This window comes from Oncorhynchus mykiss, chromosome 23 (genome assembly GCF_057628025.1).
Source record: "Oncorhynchus mykiss isolate SJ-2025 chromosome 23, ASM5762802v1, whole genome shotgun sequence".
Lineage (NCBI taxonomy): Eukaryota > Metazoa > Chordata > Actinopteri > Salmoniformes > Salmonidae > Oncorhynchus > Oncorhynchus mykiss.
In genome coordinates, this window is record NC_143044.1 from 4,296,057 (window position 1) to 4,316,975 (window position 20,919).

The 20,919-nt window shown below is 42.5% G+C and overlaps 2 protein-coding genes across 9 annotated transcripts in view; one reads left to right on the forward strand and one right to left on the reverse strand.

Moving 5' to 3' along the window:
• LOC110502301 (insulin-degrading enzyme) overlaps positions 1-6,038 on the forward strand; it is a 49,531-nt gene extending 43,493 nt beyond the window's left edge. For all 5 annotated transcript variants that reach the window (XR_016490912.1, XM_036959922.2, XM_090216649.1 and 2 more), the window contains 5 exons: positions 143-415; positions 1,164-1,225; positions 4,669-4,741; positions 4,871-4,938; positions 5,026-6,038. Coding sequence is in view for 4 of the 5 variants with exons in the window: in XM_036959922.2 (XP_036815817.2) it covers positions 143-415; positions 1,164-1,225; positions 4,669-4,741; positions 4,871-4,938; positions 5,026-5,127 (578 nt within the window). In the remaining variant the exon portion in view is untranslated. The remainder of the gene's footprint in view (positions 1-142; positions 416-1,163; positions 1,226-4,668; positions 4,742-4,870; positions 4,939-5,025) is intronic.
• A 2,457-nt stretch (positions 6,039-8,495) lies between these two features.
• Positions 8,496-20,919, reverse strand: part of marchf5 (membrane-associated ring finger (C3HC4) 5) — a 68,549-nt gene continuing 56,125 nt past the window's right edge. For 2 of the 4 annotated variants that reach the window (XM_021580240.3, XM_090216659.1), the window contains exons 3-6: positions 20,578-20,708; positions 12,811-13,012; positions 12,030-12,196; positions 8,496-10,070 (exon numbers count right to left, since the gene is read on the reverse strand). In XM_021580240.3, coding sequence (XP_021435915.1) covers positions 9,954-10,070; positions 12,030-12,196; positions 12,811-13,012; positions 20,578-20,708 — 617 coding nt within the window. In that variant the 3' untranslated portion in view covers positions 8,496-9,953. The remainder of the gene's footprint in view (positions 10,071-12,029; positions 12,197-12,810; positions 13,013-20,577; positions 20,709-20,919) is intronic. The other 2 variants (XM_021580241.3, XM_090216660.1) reach the window with 1 other exon arrangement.

Consider the following 20,919-nt stretch of genomic DNA (forward strand, 5'->3'; position numbering starts at 1 on the left):
TGGAAGCACCCGCTTTCAATATACTTTGTATCCCTCGTATACTCGTGTTTCCTTTACCTGTACATGCAGTTAAACACCTATAAAGACATGTTCCAGAATTCACAGTGCATTTTTCCTGACTTTTACTTTGCACACTCCTCAGGGTACATAGTGTTTAGCGGTCCACGGCGCGCTAACGGGGTCCAGGGCCTGCGCTTCATCATCCAGTCGGAGAAGGCTCCCCACTACCTAGAGAGCCGGGTCGAGGCTTTCTTAAAAGCCACAGAGAAGTCTGTGGAGGAAATGAACGATGAGGCCTTCCAGAAGCACATCCAGGCCCTGGCCATCCGCCGCCTGGACAAACCCAAGAAGCTGGCCGCCGAGTGCGCCAAGTACTGGGGGGAGATCATCTCCCAGCAGTACAACTTCGACAGAGGTGAGCATGCGTAGACGCTCATTGAGCAACACTGCATACCGTTACCTGAGCTGGAGGCCTAAGATGTTTTTTTCCCAAGTGAAAGCTGTGGGGAGTTTGAGTTACTGTCAACTAAATGGATATTCCTCCTGACACTGCTAGGAGGCCTTGTTATCTGAAAAGGTGTTTTGAGTGAGATGAAGTTATCAGACTATTGACATTCTGGAGGATCTTCGAGTTGAATGTTGTTGCCACCTCAGAGCTACCTGCTGCACCAATTAGCATTGATTAGGCCCCAGAATAATCAGCACCCCGAGCACACCTGAGTGCTGATTTGCTGGAAATTTGCCGTAAACCCCTGTGCGTTCCAAGTAGAGGGTGATGATAACCATGTTTTCATTGTTGGAGGGATCGGAGACTGAGCCGCAACAGTCTGCACACCAAGAAATTGATAGGAAGTGGAGCCTAGTCAATAGTGGAACATTGTACAGCCAGATCAGTGTGGCTGGTGATGCTGTAGAGCTATTGTGTTGCACCTTACGGAAGCTTTTTATATAGATATAAGAAGGTAAGAGGAATTCTTATTTAAGAGTTAAACTATTATTTATTACATGTTATTCTTCTGGTGATGAATATGCAGGAACTTTGCCTCTAGTTCTGTTCTACGTTCATGCAAGCATACAAAACAGTCCCCCCCCCTGTTTAGGTCTAATCTGTAGTGATATCTCAAATCATCCACTGTTAGTCCTAAGTGTTTTCTGTTTTCTAGATAACATTGAGGTGTCCTACCTGAAGACGTTGACTAAAGAAAACATCATGCAGTTCTACCGGGTGAGTAGCGCTCTCTCCCTTTGCATTGCATACCACTTAAATTTCAGGTAAAGTCATACTTTCTCACACAAGCGGTTGCCAGGATGATGCATATGAGTTGCGTGCTGTTTTCTTACACCAATTGAGTCCTATGGTAAAAAGTATGTGTGCACATGTGCGTGCAACTGAAAGATGGCACCCTGTTTTATTTATTCCCCTCCACCACTCTTCAATCAATCAAATGTATTTGTAAAGCCCTTCTTACATCAGTTGTCAAAGTGCTGTACAGAAACCCAGCCTAAAACCCCAAACAGCAAGCAATGCAAGTGTAGAAGCACGGTGGCTAGGAAAAACTCACTAGAAAGGCCAGAACCTAGAGAGGAACCAGGCTGAGGGGTGGCCAGTCCTCTTCTGGCTGTGCCGGGTGGATATTATAACAGAACATGGCCAAAATGTTCATAGATGACCAGCGGGGTCTAATAATAATAATAATAATAATAATAATAATAATAATAATAATAATAATAATAATAATAATAATAATAATAAAAATTGTGGTTGTCGAGGGTGCAACAGGTCAGCACCTCAAGAGTAAATGTCAGTTGGCTTTGAGTGAGTGAGGTGAGTGAGTGCCAACCAAACAAACTTGCAGGATATAACCCCACCCACTTTGCCAAAGCACAGCCCCCACACCACTAGAGGGATATCTTCAACCACCAACTTACCATCCTGAGACAAGGCCGAGTATAGCCCACAAAGATCTCCGCCACGGCACAACCCAAGGGGGGGGGGGGGGGGCGCCAACCCGGACAGGAAGATCACGTCAGTGACGCACCCCGCCTAGGGACCGCATGGAAGAGTGCCAATGACGCAGCCCCTGTAATAGGGTTAGCGGCAGAGAATCCCAGTGGAGACAGGGGAACCGGCCAGGCAGAGACAGCAAGGGCGGTTCGTTGCTCCAGTGCCTTTCCGTTCACCTTCACACTCCTGGACCAGACTACACTCAATCATAGGACCTACTGAAGAGATGAATCTTCAATAAAGACTTAAAGGTTGAGATCGAGTCTGCGTCTCACATGGGTAGGCAGACCATTCCATAAAAATGGAGCTCGATAGGAGAAAGCCCTGCCTCCAGCTGTTTGCTTAGAAATTCTAGGGACAGTAAGGAGGCCTGTATCTTGTGACCGTAGTGTACGTTTAGGTATGTACGGCAGGACCAACTCGGACAGATGGGTAGGTGCAAGCCCATGTAATGCTTTGTAGGTTAGCAGTAAAACCTTGAAATCAGCCCTAACCTTAACAGGAAGCCAGTGTGGAGAGGCTAGCACTGGAGTAATATGCTCAAATTTAATATGCTCAAAGTCAACATTCTGGCAGCCGTGTTTAGCACTAACTGAAGTTTATTTAGTGCTTTAGCCGGAAAGTAGAGCATTGCTGTAATCTAACCTGAAGTGACAAAAGTATGGATACATTTTTCTGCATCATTTTTGGACAAAGTTTCAGATTTTTGCAATGTTACGTAGATGGAAAAATCTGTCCTTGAAACAGTCTTGATATGTTCGTCAAAAGAGAGGTCAGGGTCCAGAGTAACGCCGAGGTCCTTCAGTTTTATTTGAGACGACTGTACAACCATCGAGATTGTCAGATTCAACGGAAGATCTCTTTGTTTCTTGGGACCTAGAACAAACATCTCTGTTTTGTCCGAGTTTAAAAGTAGAACATTTGCAGCCATCCACTTCCTTATGTCTGGAACACAGGCTTCCAGCGAGGGCAATTTTGGGGCTTCACCATGTTTCATTGAAATGTACAGCTGTGTGTCATCTGCATAGCAGTGAAAGTTAATATTATGTTTCCGAATGACATCACCAAGAGCTAAAATATGTAGTGAAAACAATAGTGGTCCTAAAACGGAGCCTTGAGGAACACTGACATTTACAGTTGATTTGTCAGAGGACAAACCATCCACAGAGAAACTGATATCTTTCCGACAGATAAGATCTAAACCAGGCCAGAACTTGTCCGTGTAGACCAATTTGGGTTTCCAATCTCTCCAAAAGAATGTGGTGATCGATGGTATCAAAAACAGCACTAAGGTCTAGGAGCACGAGGACAGATGCAGAGCCTCGGGTAGACGCCATTTAAAGGTCATTTACCACCTTCACAAGTGCAGTCTCAGTGCTATGACGGGGTCTAAAACCAGACTGAAGCGTTTCGTATACATTGTCTTCAGGAAGGCAGTGAGTTGCTGTGCAACAGCTTTAAACATTTTTATAAAGGAATGGGAGATTTGATATAGGCCAATTTTATTTTTTTTAAATGTATTTTTATGTATATATTTTTTATTATTATTATTATTATTATTATTATTATTTAAAAAAAATATTTTCTGGGTCAAGGTTTGGCTTTTTCAAGAGAGGCTTTATTACTGCCACTTTTAGTGAGTTTGGTACACATCAGGTGGATAGAGAGCCGTTTATTATGTTCGACATAGGAGGGCCAAGCACAGGAAGCAGCTCTTTCAGTAGTTTAGTTGGAATAGGGTCAATTATGCAGCTTGAAGGTTTAGAGGCCATGATTATTTTCATCAATGTGTCAAGAGATATAGTACTAAAAAACTTGATTGTCTCCCTTGATCTTACGTACTGGTTCTATTCAAAGCTGTGGCGGTGACACTGACACGGTGCGCTGTGTTCGCGGAATAATAACAGTCATAATGAGGGGTTGCGTCACTGCCAGGGTGTTGTGTGTTTCAAGAGGATAAGGGTGCCAAGGATACAGAGGCAATGAAAGACTTCCCATATTTCTACGTCAGCAAAAGCAGCACAGGCCCCATGCAGAATATTTTCATTGTGTAATACATTTCTAATTGGGGGTTCTGAGTGTGTAACTGAAAAATATAACTGATGCACTGTAGGGAGATGAGTCACAATCGCTCGTGGCTCTCATTCATGCCACTGCTCACTCTGTATGCTACAAATTCTGATCTTAAAGAGATATTGTGAGATTTAGGAAATTAACCTTTTTCTACTTTTTTCTCATAGATACCATTTTTATGTCTGCGTATCGTTTGAAGGAAGTTATCACAATGAGCATGCTAGCTGTTACCATAGACCTCATGGCGCTAACGCTAGTTAGCAATTAGCAACTTCAAACTACACACAGCTATAACAATGGTATTCATGAGTTCATCTGACTCTGGGTATGAAAAGTGCTTACTTGCCAAAAGATCGCACTATCCCTTAGTGTTTCTCGGCAGAAATATTTGTTATAAATAACCATTAGTTATTTAAAAATATATATTTTTGGGAGGGGCAGGAACTATTTAGCAGCAGTGGGGTGCCGCTGCTGAATTAATATAGGGGAAACACTGTAATTAATTTTTCTAGGACAGTGAACTAAATAAAGGCTACTATTAAATGGTCTGTCTCTTTTCTCTGTGTCTATCAAAATCCTGTCCTTTGCAGGATCTGTTGGCGGTGGACGCACCAAAGAGGCACAAGATGTCTGTGCACGTCCTGTCTAGGGAGATGGACTCCTGTGAGTATTGTACTAGTGATGGAGAGTTTTTGGGTTGGAGGATATACATTTAAATTGGTTTGTTAGTGTGAATATTTAGATTTTGACTGTTTTTAACAGTTATGTTGAATTGTCTGTCTTTTTGTTTAGGCCCCGTCGTGGGAGAGTTCCCTGCCCAGAATGATGTCAATCTGGCCCCTGCCCCATCCCTGCCACAGGTAATGTGTATTCACCTTTCTTTGTGTTCCATTAGCACAGCAGTGTTGGTGTGTAACATACTGACCTGTCCATCTCTCTCTCTGCAGCCTACGTTGGTGCAGGACATGACAGAGTTCAAGAGGAGCCTGCCCCTCTTTCCCCTGGCCAAGCCATTCACTCACATCAACTTCATGGCTGCCAAACTGTGAGGACCAAGCAGCATGGGAGGTTGCTGGGGGACCCTGCTCTGTCCCTCTCTGCCCCCTGTGGTAACTGGAGTCTGGAACACACTCATCTGACGTGTGTGTAAACTGGAGAGGCCACTAGAGGTGCTTGGAAGTGCGTGTGATTCATACAACTTAGCTGTGGTTCTCATCATAGCTCAGTGTGATAGTAGAGGTCACACACAAACTCATTTTTGTTTTAGTCTCATCGAAAACCCCACCAACACACATTCCCGACATTGTATAGAATGTTTGTAGAGGAATAGAACTGACTTAAAGAACCTCAAGGCCAGAACCCTGTAAACCAGTACAAGTACCCCTTGATACTTCATGATGGAAGTGTTTTTATTCAGCTTAGCCACAAGGACATGCTGCTGTGGTGAGAATAAACAGTTAGTTAATGATTATGGTGTTGTGAAGCTGTTGAAGTAGGTGGTTAGCTCTGCAAGGGTGCACATTTAATTTCAAACACGCTGGACACATACATTTCTCTTATGTACTCGTGCGATGCGTCGGCACGGTGACAACTGGCCGAATTGTTATCACGAAGACACTTTGTGTTTAAATAATGACTGTGCAACACACAATTTTAGACAATTTCTGTTTTATGGCAAAAACAATGATATCAGCCTTATGGAAATGTTTCTGTTTTAATCCATAATGTACACCTTTTGAGATCTGACTTCTTTTTTATTTAAACTAGTAAAATGTCGGGGCCCTTTTGAGGAGTTGTTTTAAAACTGCTTATTTGGTGGAAAGGCGTGTTCATGAAGCTTTTTTTTAACTAGTGTTTTCCACAGGGTTGTATTATCTGAGCATCATCTCAGGGTACCTCAATCTTTTGCTTTCTGCTTTTATTTGAGATTGAAGAAAAATAAACATTTTAAATGTCTGTATTTAATTGTTTCGGGTCAAATTTGTTTTATAGCTTATATTATTAACATTGTTATTTTAATCAAGTGTTTGACTACTGATTTCTTGCATAGCCCCCCCCATCTTTCTCCATTTTGAGACTTAGCTTGTGACTTTGAAAGGGGGGTGGCGATTGGTCATTCTCTGGCAGTGAAAGTTTTACAAAGCTGGAGCAATAGAGATTTAACTCTATAGCTGGTGCATTCAGCTGGATGCACAGCACAGCAGTGTGTGTGTGGAGTTTGACAGTCAGCCAACTGCACTTTGTCTCTGTGGGTCAGACTTGGAACATGATTGTGGCGGCACGCTTAAAGACCCACTGGGCACACTGGTTGGATCAGCTTTGTTTCCATGTCATTTCAATGAAAATTACATTGAACCAACATCTGTGCTCAGTGGGGATGCTGTCCTTCAGAAAAATGTTAAATAGGACTGTTTTAGAATGTCTGGTGGGGTAAACTGATTTTCAGTCTAGTATTTTCTCAGAAAACCGGTTTTTAAATAATCATGTTTTGGCTGTAGGGGTTCAAAAGAGGCCCATGTATGGAGGGTGAAGTTGTAGTTAGGCCTGTTTCTCAATATGCACTTCTCACTAAGCAATAAACTCTTCTGAATTGGAGAGCAGTGTGGATTTAAACATAAATGGTCTCGGTACTGTTATGTAGAGGGGACACACACTGCACTGCGTTCTCGGGTCCTTGCTCTCATCCAGCCTAAAAACGGACACATTGATATTGAAAAGCGTAACTGGCTGTTTTCTGTGTGGATTTGAGTCATGTCATTGCCATGTCTGTGTAAAGCATAGCCTGGACTCAGGTGTTAACAAGCTTTTCTAAGTCAAGCTGGCGCCAACCAATATAATGCAGCAAATATCAGGTTTATGTGCTCTCCCATACGTTCTCATGTTAACTTAATGCTGCATTGTTTTAAAGGAGGGATGATGATAAGTTATCAGTACAGACTCAAATAAGGGAATAACTAGATGTGGGTTCACTTTGAGAAACTGGGTACTATTCATTTGACTGAAATTACTGAAACCAGAAGGGACTACCTGAACTTGTCAGATAAGAAATGCTTGTTTTCAAATGGTGTGCCCTAATGAATACCAGCCTGATCATTTGAAACTGTCCTAATGGAAGGAGTTTCTGGGAGACTCAGTTGTAGGTAAGCGGTTACCTGTGACATAAAATTTGATTTGAAACTGCTGTCAATTGGCTGATTGGTTGGTGCAGACATGTTCATGGCTCAGTAATGCTGAAACGTTTAGTTTTTATTTCCTCCTGTGTGATTAATAAATGACTATACTGGAACAAATAGTTAAAAGATAGACACCAGTCAATGCAGGATATGTATCCCAAATATGACTGCCTCAGAAGAACACACTATGCTAAAGTAGTATAGACTCATCTTTCACCCATATACTATGAAATAGTGATTAATTCAAGCTGTTTTTGAGCCATATTAGCCCCTTGTTCATGTTTCTGAAATTTGGATTGAATCAGTCCTACAATATATATAAAAATGTTATATTTATACTTGAACTTAGTCGTAAGATAACTTCCGACGGTGTGCTTACGTTTGATTCATAAAAGATACTGAGCATAAAAAACTTTCTTTAGTAGGTTGTAAGATCTATAAATCTCAAATTAATTTACAATCAGTGATTTCCCCTTATAGAATGCTAGCACAAATGAGGGTTTAGTCAGGAATGGACTAAAAGAGAAAAGCAAACTTTTTGGAAGATGAGATCACTTGTGGCAGGATGCGGCTGAATGATGGCTGTGATATCCACGAACTGTCACTCATTTCCTCCTGGAATGTCCCAGTAGCGAGGAATCGCAGAGTGGACAGTACTTGGACAGATACGGGTATAGCATGATGACAGAGTATCTTCCTTTCCAGATTAGGGGCTAAATCTGCGCACAAATCTAACAGAACATTTATTGGGAGACGATAACGATTTATAAGCCATGGATCATCATGCGCAAAAAAGTAATTCCGGTCTCTGAAAACTCTCCCTTCTAAAGCATGGTTTTCAATGTTTTCCAATAACGCAAGAACAGGCATGTTTACTTTTTTTTCTAATTTGACACTATTTATAGAACATCGCATCCCGTTTTTAATTCAAAACACCTTGCATCTGGCAATTAATTCCTCACTTTTAATTGATCATTCCTAACAAATTGTTCATAAAGCTAGTGCAATGTTCACCACAGGCTTGGATGCTTATGGGTCCCAAACAGCAACACCCCTACATAACCAGCAGGTAAATTACCTATGTCAAGTCTAGACTTTAAGTAGAGAAGACCATTTCCACATCAAAGTACGGTTTTCTAAATAACTTAAATCTGATTTATGCAGAAAACCATGTGTAAGATCAAAATTGATCTTAAATCCGTTCTATAAACGAGGCCCCCGGATTTTAGCATGAACACATCCACTTCAAGGTTTGAAAAAATACATTTATTCACAATCCACCACGAAACTATAAATTGAGAAACAATGTCTGTACAATACAATTAATAACTTCAATGTCACTTTTGGCATAATATATTTTCTTTAGAGTTAATGTAAAAGCTGAGTTGACCACAGCAGATTATTGGAGCATGTCTGTCTACCAGGCACAGCTAAAAGAGATGTGCACAATAATATTAAATATTCAAATGATTGGTTTATGGCCTTTTTCACACACGTAATGTACAGTATACTGGTTATACCGCACTTTTAGAAGAAAGAGTAGTTACAGAATGGGTTATTACGTGACTGCCTTGAGCATATATATAATATATATACACACACACTAAAAAACAAAGCAAGTGGTGGCGTCAGCAAGGAAATATGTGGCGGAATATGCGATTTGGGTTAAAAGAAGAGACACAAATCTCACCTTTATTCAGTGGACATGTAATTTTATGCTCTCATTTAGAAGGTAATGCGGCACGTGTCAGGTCTATATCATCCACCCACCTCCACATTGCAGGCTTGCACATCACATTCTCTGTCATCTCATGAGTAGAAGACAATTACACAAAATCAACTACAAACAGAACTAATGACAACACTTCTAGGCATTTGACAACAAAAAAATACCCTTGAATGTTTTAGCTGATACATATTGTGCAATGAATGTATGTACAGACAATCACACTTATGTTTGTACTGTGCTTCTAAATAATTGAGAGTATGTATATTGGATATTTACCAATGGAAACGTGGCAACAGGAGCAGGTAAAAAGTTATTTCCCATTCAAATAATCATCCTTTAGTGATAAAAAAATCTAATTTCTCTTAAAACGCATTCAATACAGGGAAACAATGTTCCTCATTGGCAAATTTCAAAACTGCAAAATTAACAGTAAGACAATTATTTATAAAACTTTCCTGTCTAATAATTACATGTGCCCCAGATGTATCTTTTTAAAGTACAACCAGCACTGGTTACTTGATTAAAACAAACAAATATTGCTACAGCAAAATAGCAGTTACAAGTCACATTCCACAACAAAAAAAAAGAGCTCCTGTGTGGAATATACATGAGCACTCTCTCTGTGTGTGTGTGTGTGTGTGTGTGTGTGTGTGTGTGTGTGTGTTTGCACGCACGCATGTCTGTATCAGTGTTCTTGTCTCGTCTCTTCTCCTTTGAATGTTTTAAAAACAAAATAGAACATGGTGATAATCATACAGCACGAATGTCAGCCGCATACGACGATGACTCCCTAAAGAGCAGAAACAGAACGAGGTGAGGCGAGGCTACTTAGAGAGGTGTAAGAGTTTGGGGGGCGCCAATGATCCCTAAGTCCGTCAATCTGTCTGTCCGACAATGTTCCTGCTCAGAGTTCACCGTCATGCTCCGTCCACTCCCCCTGTGTATCAATATGTCTGTCTGTCCATGCCCCTTCTCAGGCCTCCTCTGCCTCGGTAAAGTTGAGGATCTTGCGGTGGGCTTGCCTCTGGTACTGCTGCTGTTTGAAGTACACCTTGAACGCTCCCTTGACAGCCACAAACGCAATCCCACCCTGCAGACAGGACAAAAATAACTAAGGGTAAAGCAGAGTGCCAAAGAGGGGTCACCAACACTCGGCTCATGCGTCAAATCATTTATCTTGCTGCTCTGTCTGGTTTTTCTATTTGCTACACAAGATACACTGATTGTACAAAACATTAGGAACAGCTGCTCTTTCCATGACAGACGGACCAGGTGAAAGCTATGATCCCTTATTGGCGTCACTTGTTAAATCCACCTCAAATCAGTGTAGATGAAAAGGGAGGAGACAGGTTAACGAAGGATTTGTAAGCCTTGAGACATGGATTGTATGTGTGCCATTCAGAGGGTAAATGGGCAAGGCAAAACATTTGAAGTGCCTTTGGTAGTAGGTTCCAGGCGCACCGGTTTGAATGTGTCAAGAACTGCAACCCCTCTGTGTTTTTACACGCTCAACAGTTTCCCATGTGTATAAAGAATGATCCACCACCCAAAGGACATCCAGCCAACTTGACACAACTAAGTCTACTTTGTAGAGTCCATGGCCCAATAAATTGATGTTCTTAATGTTTTGTACTCTGTGTAGTTCTCTAATACTGTAGTAGCCAGGGAATAAACAGTATATCCTTAAAACGGTTCACTATAACCTGCCCTAGGACAATACATGTACCCCTCTGCATGTCAGTGCCAACAAAGCCTCCATTGAGTAATTTACTAATAGAACCATGAGATCAGGTGGTTTTGTTGCTCTAATGCTAAGTGAGTTTAAAGGGAACTTGAGTGTGAGTGTTTGCGTGGGGCAGGGGGGTTGCAATGTCCAGAGGGGGCAGCGCGGGTCATATGACAGACGAGCTCTGCTACTCTGGTTACCTGGCTGTCAGCGCCCTCTCAGGTGTGTGTGTGGGGCCCACAGGGGTGGCGGATCACAAGGAGACATAAAGTCCTGGTTTTATTTATTTTATTTCACCTTTATTTAACCAGGTAGGCCAGCCGAGAACAAGTTCTCATTTACAACTGTGACCTGGCCAAGATAAAGCAAAGCAGTGCGACAAAAACAACAGTTACACATAAACAAATGTACAGTCAATTGTACAAATGTACAGTCAACACAATAGAAACATCTATGTACAGTGTGTGCAAATGTAGAAGAGTAGAGAGGTAAGGCAATAAATAGGCCATAGAGGCAAAATAATTACAATTTAGCATCAACACTGGAGTGACAGATGTGCAGATGGCGACGTGCAAGTAGAGATACTGGGGTGCAAAAGAACAAGAGGATAAATAACAATATGAGGATGAGGTAGTTGGGTGGGCTATTTACAGATGGGTTGTGTACAGGTACAGTGATCGGTAAGCTGCTCTGACAGCTGATGCTTAAAGTTAGAGGGAGATATAAGACTCAAGCGATTTTTGAAATTCGTTCCAGTCATTGGCAGCAGAGAACTGGAAGGAAAGGCAGCCAAAGGAAGTGCTGGCTTTGGGGGTGACCAGTGAAATATACCTGCTGGAGCGCGTGCTACGGGTGGGTGTTGCTATGGTGACCAGTGAGCTGAGATAAGGCAGGGCTTTACCCAGCAAAGACTTATAGATGACCTGGAGCCAGTGGGTTTGGCGACAAATATGTAGTGAGGGCCAGCCAACAAGAGCATGCAGGTCGGTGTGGTGGGTATTATATGGGGCTATGGTGACAAAACGGATGGCACTGTGATAGACTACATCCAGTTGTCAAGTTGACTACAGCCTGCCTTGCAGGGTACATTCCTACATCCTAAATTCATGAGGAATAACTACTAATTAACTTACAGCCAACTGCCAGCTAACGCACAGTTACATCAAAATGGGCCAGTAGCGGGTAGGAGCTAGTACAGGTATTGCCATTGCAAAAAAAACCTGCAATCACTAATATAGGAAGAATATGTTGTCAAAATAACTACAATGGCCAAGACCCCACGCCTACTGTCTGTGTGTATGCCTGACAGTTTGGGTTACTCACCAGAATGGTCCTCTGCAGGTTGGAGTTGACACTGCTGAACATGAGTTTGCCCACGATGGTGGCGATGGTAGGGAATACCAGGGCACCACACAGGATCCTTGTGGCTGACACGTGGTCTGCCAGGGGGCTGGCCTCCGCCGGGATACGAGGCACCGGACACCCAATCCCTGAGAGAGACAGAGAAGAGAGGGCAAGGTCAGGATGGGTGAGGTGCATTGTGGGTGTTGTTTTGCTAGTACATCTTTACACAGCTGGCTATGTTACACAAGACACACATTCATCAAGTGATGAGAGAAAAAAGGTGTGCCAGCCACTGAGTAATATCTGCACCAGTCTGTGCCAGTATCTTTATTTCGGGCAGCCGAGTGGGGGGTAAAGATGTACGCCTGCTCTTGCCCAGCAAGCTGAGACTGCAGGGAGAAAAGGTTGAAGGTTCCAGCTGAACCCTGGGGTCCGGTTTCTCCCCACATCAATCACTGTCCCTGATGATGAGTTCAGTGGAAAAACTCACTGCTACTGGACCTCCACATCACCACCACAAGCCCCAATGGACAGGACCACCTCTCAGCGTTCTCATATCCCCACACACACACACTGCTCACGCCACAATCATCACACAACATTACAACAACCTTTAACACTGTTAGCATCCTCCATCAAGTACATAATTACATCTTCATCACCCACACTTCATTATACACACACACACACACAACGAATTCACGGAATTCCACCCCATTGTAGTAGAAGACCGTTGCTGCAGAACGGTTTGCATCCCTACCAATGTGTCCGTTCTGACCTGGGAAGATGCTGTTGAGGATCTGCAGCTTGTTGGAGTACTTCCTCCAGAGGCGCAGCACGTAGTCTTCCCAGCGGATCATCTTCCCCAGGATCAGCATGACGGGGATGGTGGGCAGGCCGATGAGCAGGAACAAGGGGTCTGCCCGCTCCATCACATCCAGGCCCTCCTTATGGCCCACCACCTGGGCAACCGGGACAGAGCGGACACCGTGGTGAATATGGATAGCTTGACGATAAGGTGCGTCTGAAATGGCACCCTGTTACCTATGTAGTGCACTGCCATTTCAAAATGCAGCCATAGTCTAAATCGATCAACACGGCCACACTAGGAAGACGACGAAAGCCGTCAGAAGACAATAACGTTAAGGATAAATATTGTGGATTTAACCCTCAGTGTGTGTGTGTGGGTTTCCGTCAGCCAGGTAACTGACAGCTTTTCGCCGATATACAAAATTGTTGCCGGCCAAATTGACTGGAAGAAAAATCCTACCGTTATTTTTTATTCATAGATGGAAAAATCAGTCGATGTAAATACATTTGACATTTATGCTTATCGGTCTATAGCAGGGTTCCCCAACTGGTGGCGTGGGACAAATTTGGCCCATGGGTGGCTTTATTAGCCTCCCCCAGGTTTTCTGAGCAAATTTGTATTTATTTTACAATTGTTGGATATAAAATACTGTAAAAACACCAGGAAATCAGCTCCAAATGATTTACATTTTTGAAATCTGTTCCCAACTATTCCCACGCATAATAAAAAGACGCTTACATTTGTATATGATCACAAGGTCATCGTGCATCTTATTTATCACACGCGCACAGCGTACAGAGCCTATTTTGAGCGGAATATCACTTGTCAGACAGCACTAGAACTGCTGTTGCAGCTCCTCAGCTTGTTTGCTGCTGGAGTGAAACGTGTTTTTAGAAGTCCAGTCATTGCGCAAGAATTTTAAATGCAATCACGTGTTTAACAGTTGTTTTATTTCTCAACTGGTAATTGAAGCGTGCCTCTCAACTGGAGGCAGTATGCATTTTGAAAACATATACTTAAATAGCGACTGCTCCTAAAATGCAACTTGTCATTTACAAATTGGCCTATGTGGCATTGATATGAGCCAGAAGGATTTATTCTAGTGTCAACATTTTCAAAAAAGTGTAAATAGTTTGGTCATGAAGTCAGTCTCGTCCAAAACAGATATATTTGCGAGATAGGAAGAAATTGGAATGAAGGGTATCGTAACAGTTTTCCATGGGTTGGGTTTAATGCTGCCCACAGCTGGAAGCACCTAAGTAATCATCAATTCGGAGCGCAGCTGCATTTGACCCATCAATTTGGTTTGACATTCTATATCCCCATGGGGCTAGTTACATTGTGTAATTTATTGATGTCCCTAACAGGGATTAATATTTTCCAGAAAATCTACCAAGTTTCAATACCGAGAATAATAAAAATGTATCCCTAGAGTCACAGGAAGTACTGCAAAAATCAGATGTCCCCATTTGTTTAGCTTTGTTTAGTTGGATCCCCATTCACTTTTGCAGAAGCATCAGCTACTCTTCCTGGGATCCACAAAACAAAAAGACAAGTAACAAAACACTGACACTGTCACACAAATTTAAAATACAAAGATACAACAAAAACTATGCAAACAATTCAATAAAAATAGCGAGGAGTGTGTGTGTGTGCGTTTGTGTGTGTCCCCTCACAGTCATCGGCGTTCCATAAGATGTTGTTTAATCCGGTTTTTTTGTAAGTAATTTTGCTGTTGCTAGAGTAATTGGAGATGGAAGGGGGTTCCATGCGATCATGCCTCTGTATAATATGGTGCGAGTCCGTGCATTTGTTTTGGACTTGGTGACTGTGAAGAGACCCCTGGTGGTGGTATGTACGGGTGTCTGCGCTGAATGTTATTTGATTATGCAGACAATCTGGAATTTTAGTCACAGTTATATTTCTCATAAAAACTAGAAGAGAAGCAGTTAATCTCTCGTCAACCCACAACCAGGAAAGATTGGTGTGCATGTTGTTGATGTTAGTTCTGTATGTGCAGTTAAGGGCAAGGGCGTGCTGCTCTGTTCTGAACCAGCTGCAGCTTTGCTAGGGCTTTCTTCGCTGCACTTGACCATATTACCAGACAGTAATCGAGATGGGACAAGATCTACAATGTTTGTTCTAATCTACAATGTTTCTTTGGTTACGGTAATTTCTGTTAATGCATTCAATATATTATTATTTCATTCGTTTAATGTTCTCATTGTCAGAGTGGACACTTTTGCAGATCTCACAACATATGCTACACTTGTGAGAAACAAGTTTTGGTTTATTTAAATTAAATTTACGGGTTTTGGCAATTTATTCATTGTCTTTTGTTTGGAGCACTCCTGTCAATGTTGAGTAAGGACACGCACAGTTTGAGATGTCATAGTATTTGACTAGTATTGTGAAACTTCTCAAAGTATTTTTTATTCACCTCAAAACAGCAAGTAAACAAAGCCTGTTAAGAATCCATTGAGAATGACAATAGTTCCTCAATGTATTTGAAAAATATTCACAACTCTCTCCCTTTTGATAACCACTCGGCATGGAAGGGAAAAATGTAATGCTCTGATCCAGTGGAAACGTCATAAAATACCGGATTATTTATTATCCCTTGAACAAATAGCCTTCAGCTGTGTCTGTCCCGAGCTCACTGGCGTGGGAAACTCTAATGGCCCAGAATATTTTATACAATGTCGCAAGTTTGTTTGCGTGAGCTTCGGGCCGACAGTTGATACGTGTCCAGCAATGGGATTTATAGGATATTTATTTTTTTCAGGATATTTTCTACCTGCAGGGTGCAATGTTTTTATTTGTTGGCTTTATGTAGGCTACTTTTACATAGTTGGCAATGGCAACAGAAGTTACTTTAAGATTTTATAATTTTCATTTAGATAGAATGTAGATTAACCACAGACAATGACTTTGAGATAGACTATTATAAATTAAACTGTTCCACAAAAATTAGCATCTGAAAATCACAACAGGCATGCAGATCAATCGAAATGGTAAGATAAATTGACACTCCAAATGGAAAAGGGCGCCAACCCCTGGTGTAGCCTATTCCTGGCAACTTCAGGTGTGTAACGGCAGAATCTGCGAAGGCCAACGGGCAGCGGGAGGAGGAGGGCTGGGAACAGGCTTTTTTCTTCTGGTTAGGCCATCTCGATCTCTGGCTCCCTCTTGAGTCATTGTGGGTTTTATTAAAACACATAGGGTGTCTCTGTATATGGAAAAATACATGTCTTGGTCGACCAATATTTTGTTTTAGTCAGGGACAGCTACTACAGTTGATTTGTGTGTAAAAAACACAGAACATATTCTTATAAACAGGGGTATGTCCATTTTATTTATTTAACCTTTACCTGGTAAAATAAATACATATTTTTATAACAGACATACACCTCCCCATCTTCACAACAACTTTGCCAATATGACTTGACCATGATAATTGAACATCCAATGGTATGCCTATGAATGTAGCTTCCTTAACTTGATCAATGGTCTCAAACTTTATGGAAAACTCCACTTGAGGTTTTAGGTCTTCAAGAATGTTTTGAACCAAATACAATTATTTTAGTTTTATTTAAGACCCGTTTATTATTAATCTCCCATTCTGACACTGACTGTAACTGCTTATTTAGAATTTCAGTGAGCTCACTGACTTTGGGTGCTGACATATAGTGTGGAATAATCCGCATAGTCATTAATTCTAGCTTTGTGTAAGACCAGTGGCAAATCATTTGTAAAAACAGAGAAGAGTAACTGCCCAAGGCAACTGCCCTGCGGGACACTGTACTTTACATACAGTGGGGAGAACAAGTATCTGATACGCTGCCAATTTTGCAGGTTTTCCTACTTACAAAGCATGTAGAGGTCTGTAATTTTTATCATAGGTACACTTCAACTGTGTGAGACGGAATCTAAAACAAACATTCAGAAAATCACATTGTATGATTTTTAAGTAATTAATTAGCATTTTATTGCATGACATAAGTATTTGATCACCTTTATTAACTGCACCTGTTTGAACTTGTTACCTGTATAAAAGACACCTGTCCACACACTCAATCAAACAGACTCCAACCTCTCCACAATGGCCAAGACCAGAGAGCTGTGTAAGGACATCAGGAATAAAATTGTAGACCTGCACAAGGCTGGGATGGACAACAGGACAATAGGCAAGCAGCTTGGTGAGAAGGCAACAACTGTTGGCGCAATTATTAGAAAATGGAAGAAGTTCAAGATGACGGTCAATCACCCTCGGTCTGGGGCTCCATGCAAGATCTCACCTCGTGGGGCATCAATGATCATGAGGAAGGTGAGGGATCAGCCCAGAACTACACAGCAGGACCTGGTCAATGACCTGAAGAGAGCTGGGACCACAGTCTCAAAGAAAACCATTAGTAACACACTACGCCGTCATGGATTAAAATCCTGCAGCACACGCAAGGTCCCCCTGCTCAAGCCAGCGCATGTCCAGGCCCGTCAGAAGTGTTCCAATGACCATCTGGATGATCCAGAGGAGGAATGGGAGAAGGTCATGTGGTCTGAAGAAACAAAAATAGAGCTTTTTGGTCTAAACTCCACTCGCCGTGTTTGGAGGAAGAAGGATGAGTACAACCCCAAGAACACCATCCCAACCATGAAGCAATGAGGTGGAAACATCATTCTTTGGGGATGCTTTTCTGCAAAGGGGACAGGACGACTGCACCGTATTGAGGGGAGGATGGATGGGGCCATGTATCGCAAGATCTTCCAGCACGACAACGACCCGAAACACACAGCCAGGGCAACTAAGGAGTTTTAATGCAAAAATATGATGGTTCACTGTGCAATGTCAATTCACTTCTGAGCTTTTCCACTTCACTTGTGAAATAGTCATGGAAATGATTGGCAATATTGAAAGGTTTTGTTATAAATGACCCATGAACTTAATTAAACGATGGAGATGAACTGGGTTTTCTGCCCATTTAAGGGAGTAGCTTAAATAATATAATTTAAGGTGTGCGTAAAACCAAGATATGGTCATATGCCATGATTCTGAGATAAGAGGGGTTTGGAGCTGATTTCCTGGTGTTTTTACAGTTTTTTATGTCCAACAAATTAGTTTTGCTCAGAGAACTTGGGGGCCCAAATAAAACCAGTTGGGGAACACTGGCCTAGGCTCTAGGACAGGAGATTTCCCTCCTGCCTCTGAATTGTTACAGAATTCATGTCTGTGACAGAGATACCTATGTAGTGAATTGTACATAGGCCTATCAAATGTGATTATCTTAAGAGTCACATTGACTGCTCAAGGAAGCAAGCAAAATGTTATAGGCTATACAGTAGGGGTTTACTAACTGCATTTGGGTCACGTGTGCAGTCCGGCAGTGTCAATAACACATGTGTTTTGAATTTATGGCGACCTTGTACGAAGAAAATACGCTAGGCTAAATGCTTCAACCTGTTTGCATAATGTGCTATACATTTTTGGGGTAATTTGCTGCTGTGCATGCAATTCCACAAAATACATTACGTTAGTTCGACTTTGGGGAAAATGTTGTAATTTCCCAGGTCTTGTCATTTTATTTTTTGGGGAAATGTGACAGGATCCTGGATTACCCATGTTAATCCCTGGTCCCTAACTATCCCTAGAGATAGTTTGACTTTGGATAGCCTAACTTTGCCACAGTCGCACACCACCCGGCTGAAGCTAACTGGCAAAATAATTTGGCTTACCCTTCCCACAGACATCCACATCAAACCACACCACGAAACAAACTCACATTTGAATTCAGTCATGGCCGGTAGCGTTTCTTAATTAACCAAATCTAAAACGAGGCTAAATCAGGAAGTGCAGACACCCTTTAATTGTTTGAAACCTAAACGTATTACTTCATATTATGAGCCTTGCTTCAAAGTAGCCTAGGTAAAAATCTGATCATAGAAAAGTAGAGGCAATTCCTTTCATAAAGACTTTCTCATATGCCATTGAAACCAGTATTTCTCTCCGTTTCTTTTGGTTTTCATATCAACTTTCTTTTGTTGCCCGGAAGCCAAAGGCACAAGCCTTGTTAAACTCAGCAAAAAAAATAATGTCATTTTTTCAGGACCCTGTCTTTCAAAGATAATTCGTAAAAATCCAAATTACTTCACAGATTTTCATTGTAAAGGGTTTAAACACTGTTTCCCATGCTTCTTCAATGAACCATAAACAATTAATGAATAAGCACCTGTGGAATGGTCGTTAAGACACTAACTGTTTACAGACGGTAGACAGGACAGATGGCTGATCGTCCTTGCAGTGGCAGACCATGTGTAACAACGCCTGCACAGGACTGGTACATTCGAACATCACACCTGCGGGACAGGTACAGGACGGCAACAACAACTGCCCGAGTTACACCAGGAACGCACAATCCCTCCATCAGTGCTCAGACTGTCCGCAACAGGCTGAGAGAGGCTGGACTGAGGGCTTGTGGGCCTGTTGTAAGGCAGGTCCTCACCAGACATCACCAGCAACAATGTCGCCTACTGGCACAAACCCACTGTTGCTGGACCAGACAGGACTGGCAAAAAGTGCTCTTCACTGACGAGTCGCGGTTGTGTCTCACCAGGGGTGATGGTCGGATTCGCGTATATCGTCAAAGGAATGAGCGTTACACCGAGGCCTGTACTCTGGAGCGGGATTGATTTGGAGGTGGAGGGTCCGTCATGGTTTGGGGCGGTGTGTCACAGCATCATCGGACTAAGCTTGTTGTCATTGCAGGCAATCTCAACACTGTGCGTTACAGGGAAGACATCCTCTTCCCTCATGTGGTACCCTTCCTGCAGACTCATCCTGACATGACCCTCCAGCATGACAATGCCACCAGCCATACTGCTCGTTCTGTGTGTGATTTCCTGCAAGACAGGAATGTTAGTGTTCTGCCATGACCAGCGAAGAGCCCAGATCTCATCCCATTGAGCACGTGTGGGACCTGTTGGATCGGAGGGTGAGGGCTAGGGCCATTTCCCCCAGAAATGTCTGGGAACTTGCAGGTGCCTTGGTGGAAGAGTGGGGTAACATCTCACAGCAAGAACTGGCAAACCTGGTGCAGTCCATGAGGAGATGCACTGCAGTACTTAATGCAGCTGGTGACCACACCAGATACTGACTGTCACTTTTGATTTTGACCCCCCATTTGTTCAGAGACACATTGTTCCATTTCTGTTAGTCACATGTCTGCGGACCTTGTTCAGTTTATGTTTCAGTTGTTGAATATAGTTAAGTTCAAACAAATATTTACACATGTTAAGTTCGCTGAAAATAAACGCAGTTGAGTGGAGAAGATGTTTCTTTTTTTGTTGAGTTTATTAGCAACCCATTCTAGTTGTTGCATCTTTAGATCCCCCCGCTTTCTAAGTTTCTAATATGGAACTGCTCGCATCAGATGCACTTCGGCAAATGTTTGAAAATGATATTTTATTGGCTGCTTCATAACAGGAGTTGCCTGTTCTGTTAAGATGAGTTACCATAATCTTTAAATGTGATTTCTGTCATTTTGAGTACCATTGGTGGACGCCCTTACGGGTTACGCATCCAATGCATATGTGTCCCGGTAAACTTCTCAAATGGCCGGTAAATTAAAATCTTCCCGGTCACGTTGTTTCCTTACGGAAACCCTAGTGTGTGTGTGTGTGTGTGTGTGTGTGTGTGTGTGTGTGTGTGTGAGATGGTCTCACCTGCATGACAGTGACAGCCCCGTACGTGACGGCGGTCCAGTAGATGGAGCCCACCATGATGCCGGCGGCGGCAAAGGGACAGGCCTTGGAGATGAGCCGGTCAAACAGGTCTAGTACATACACCACTGGCCCTGGAGGGAGACAGGGACATAAGAGTTGAACATAGACTGCACACACCACTTTGTGTGTGGAAAAAGGCTATACAGCATTTGTTCCAAATTGTAAAACAAGGTCGTACAGGCTGTTCCCCCCCCCCTCTATGGCCTGGGTCATATTCTTTAGGGTAGATCGCGAGCTTCCAGCAGCTCTCAGCCCACTTATGAGTAGCTGGTCAATCAAAAC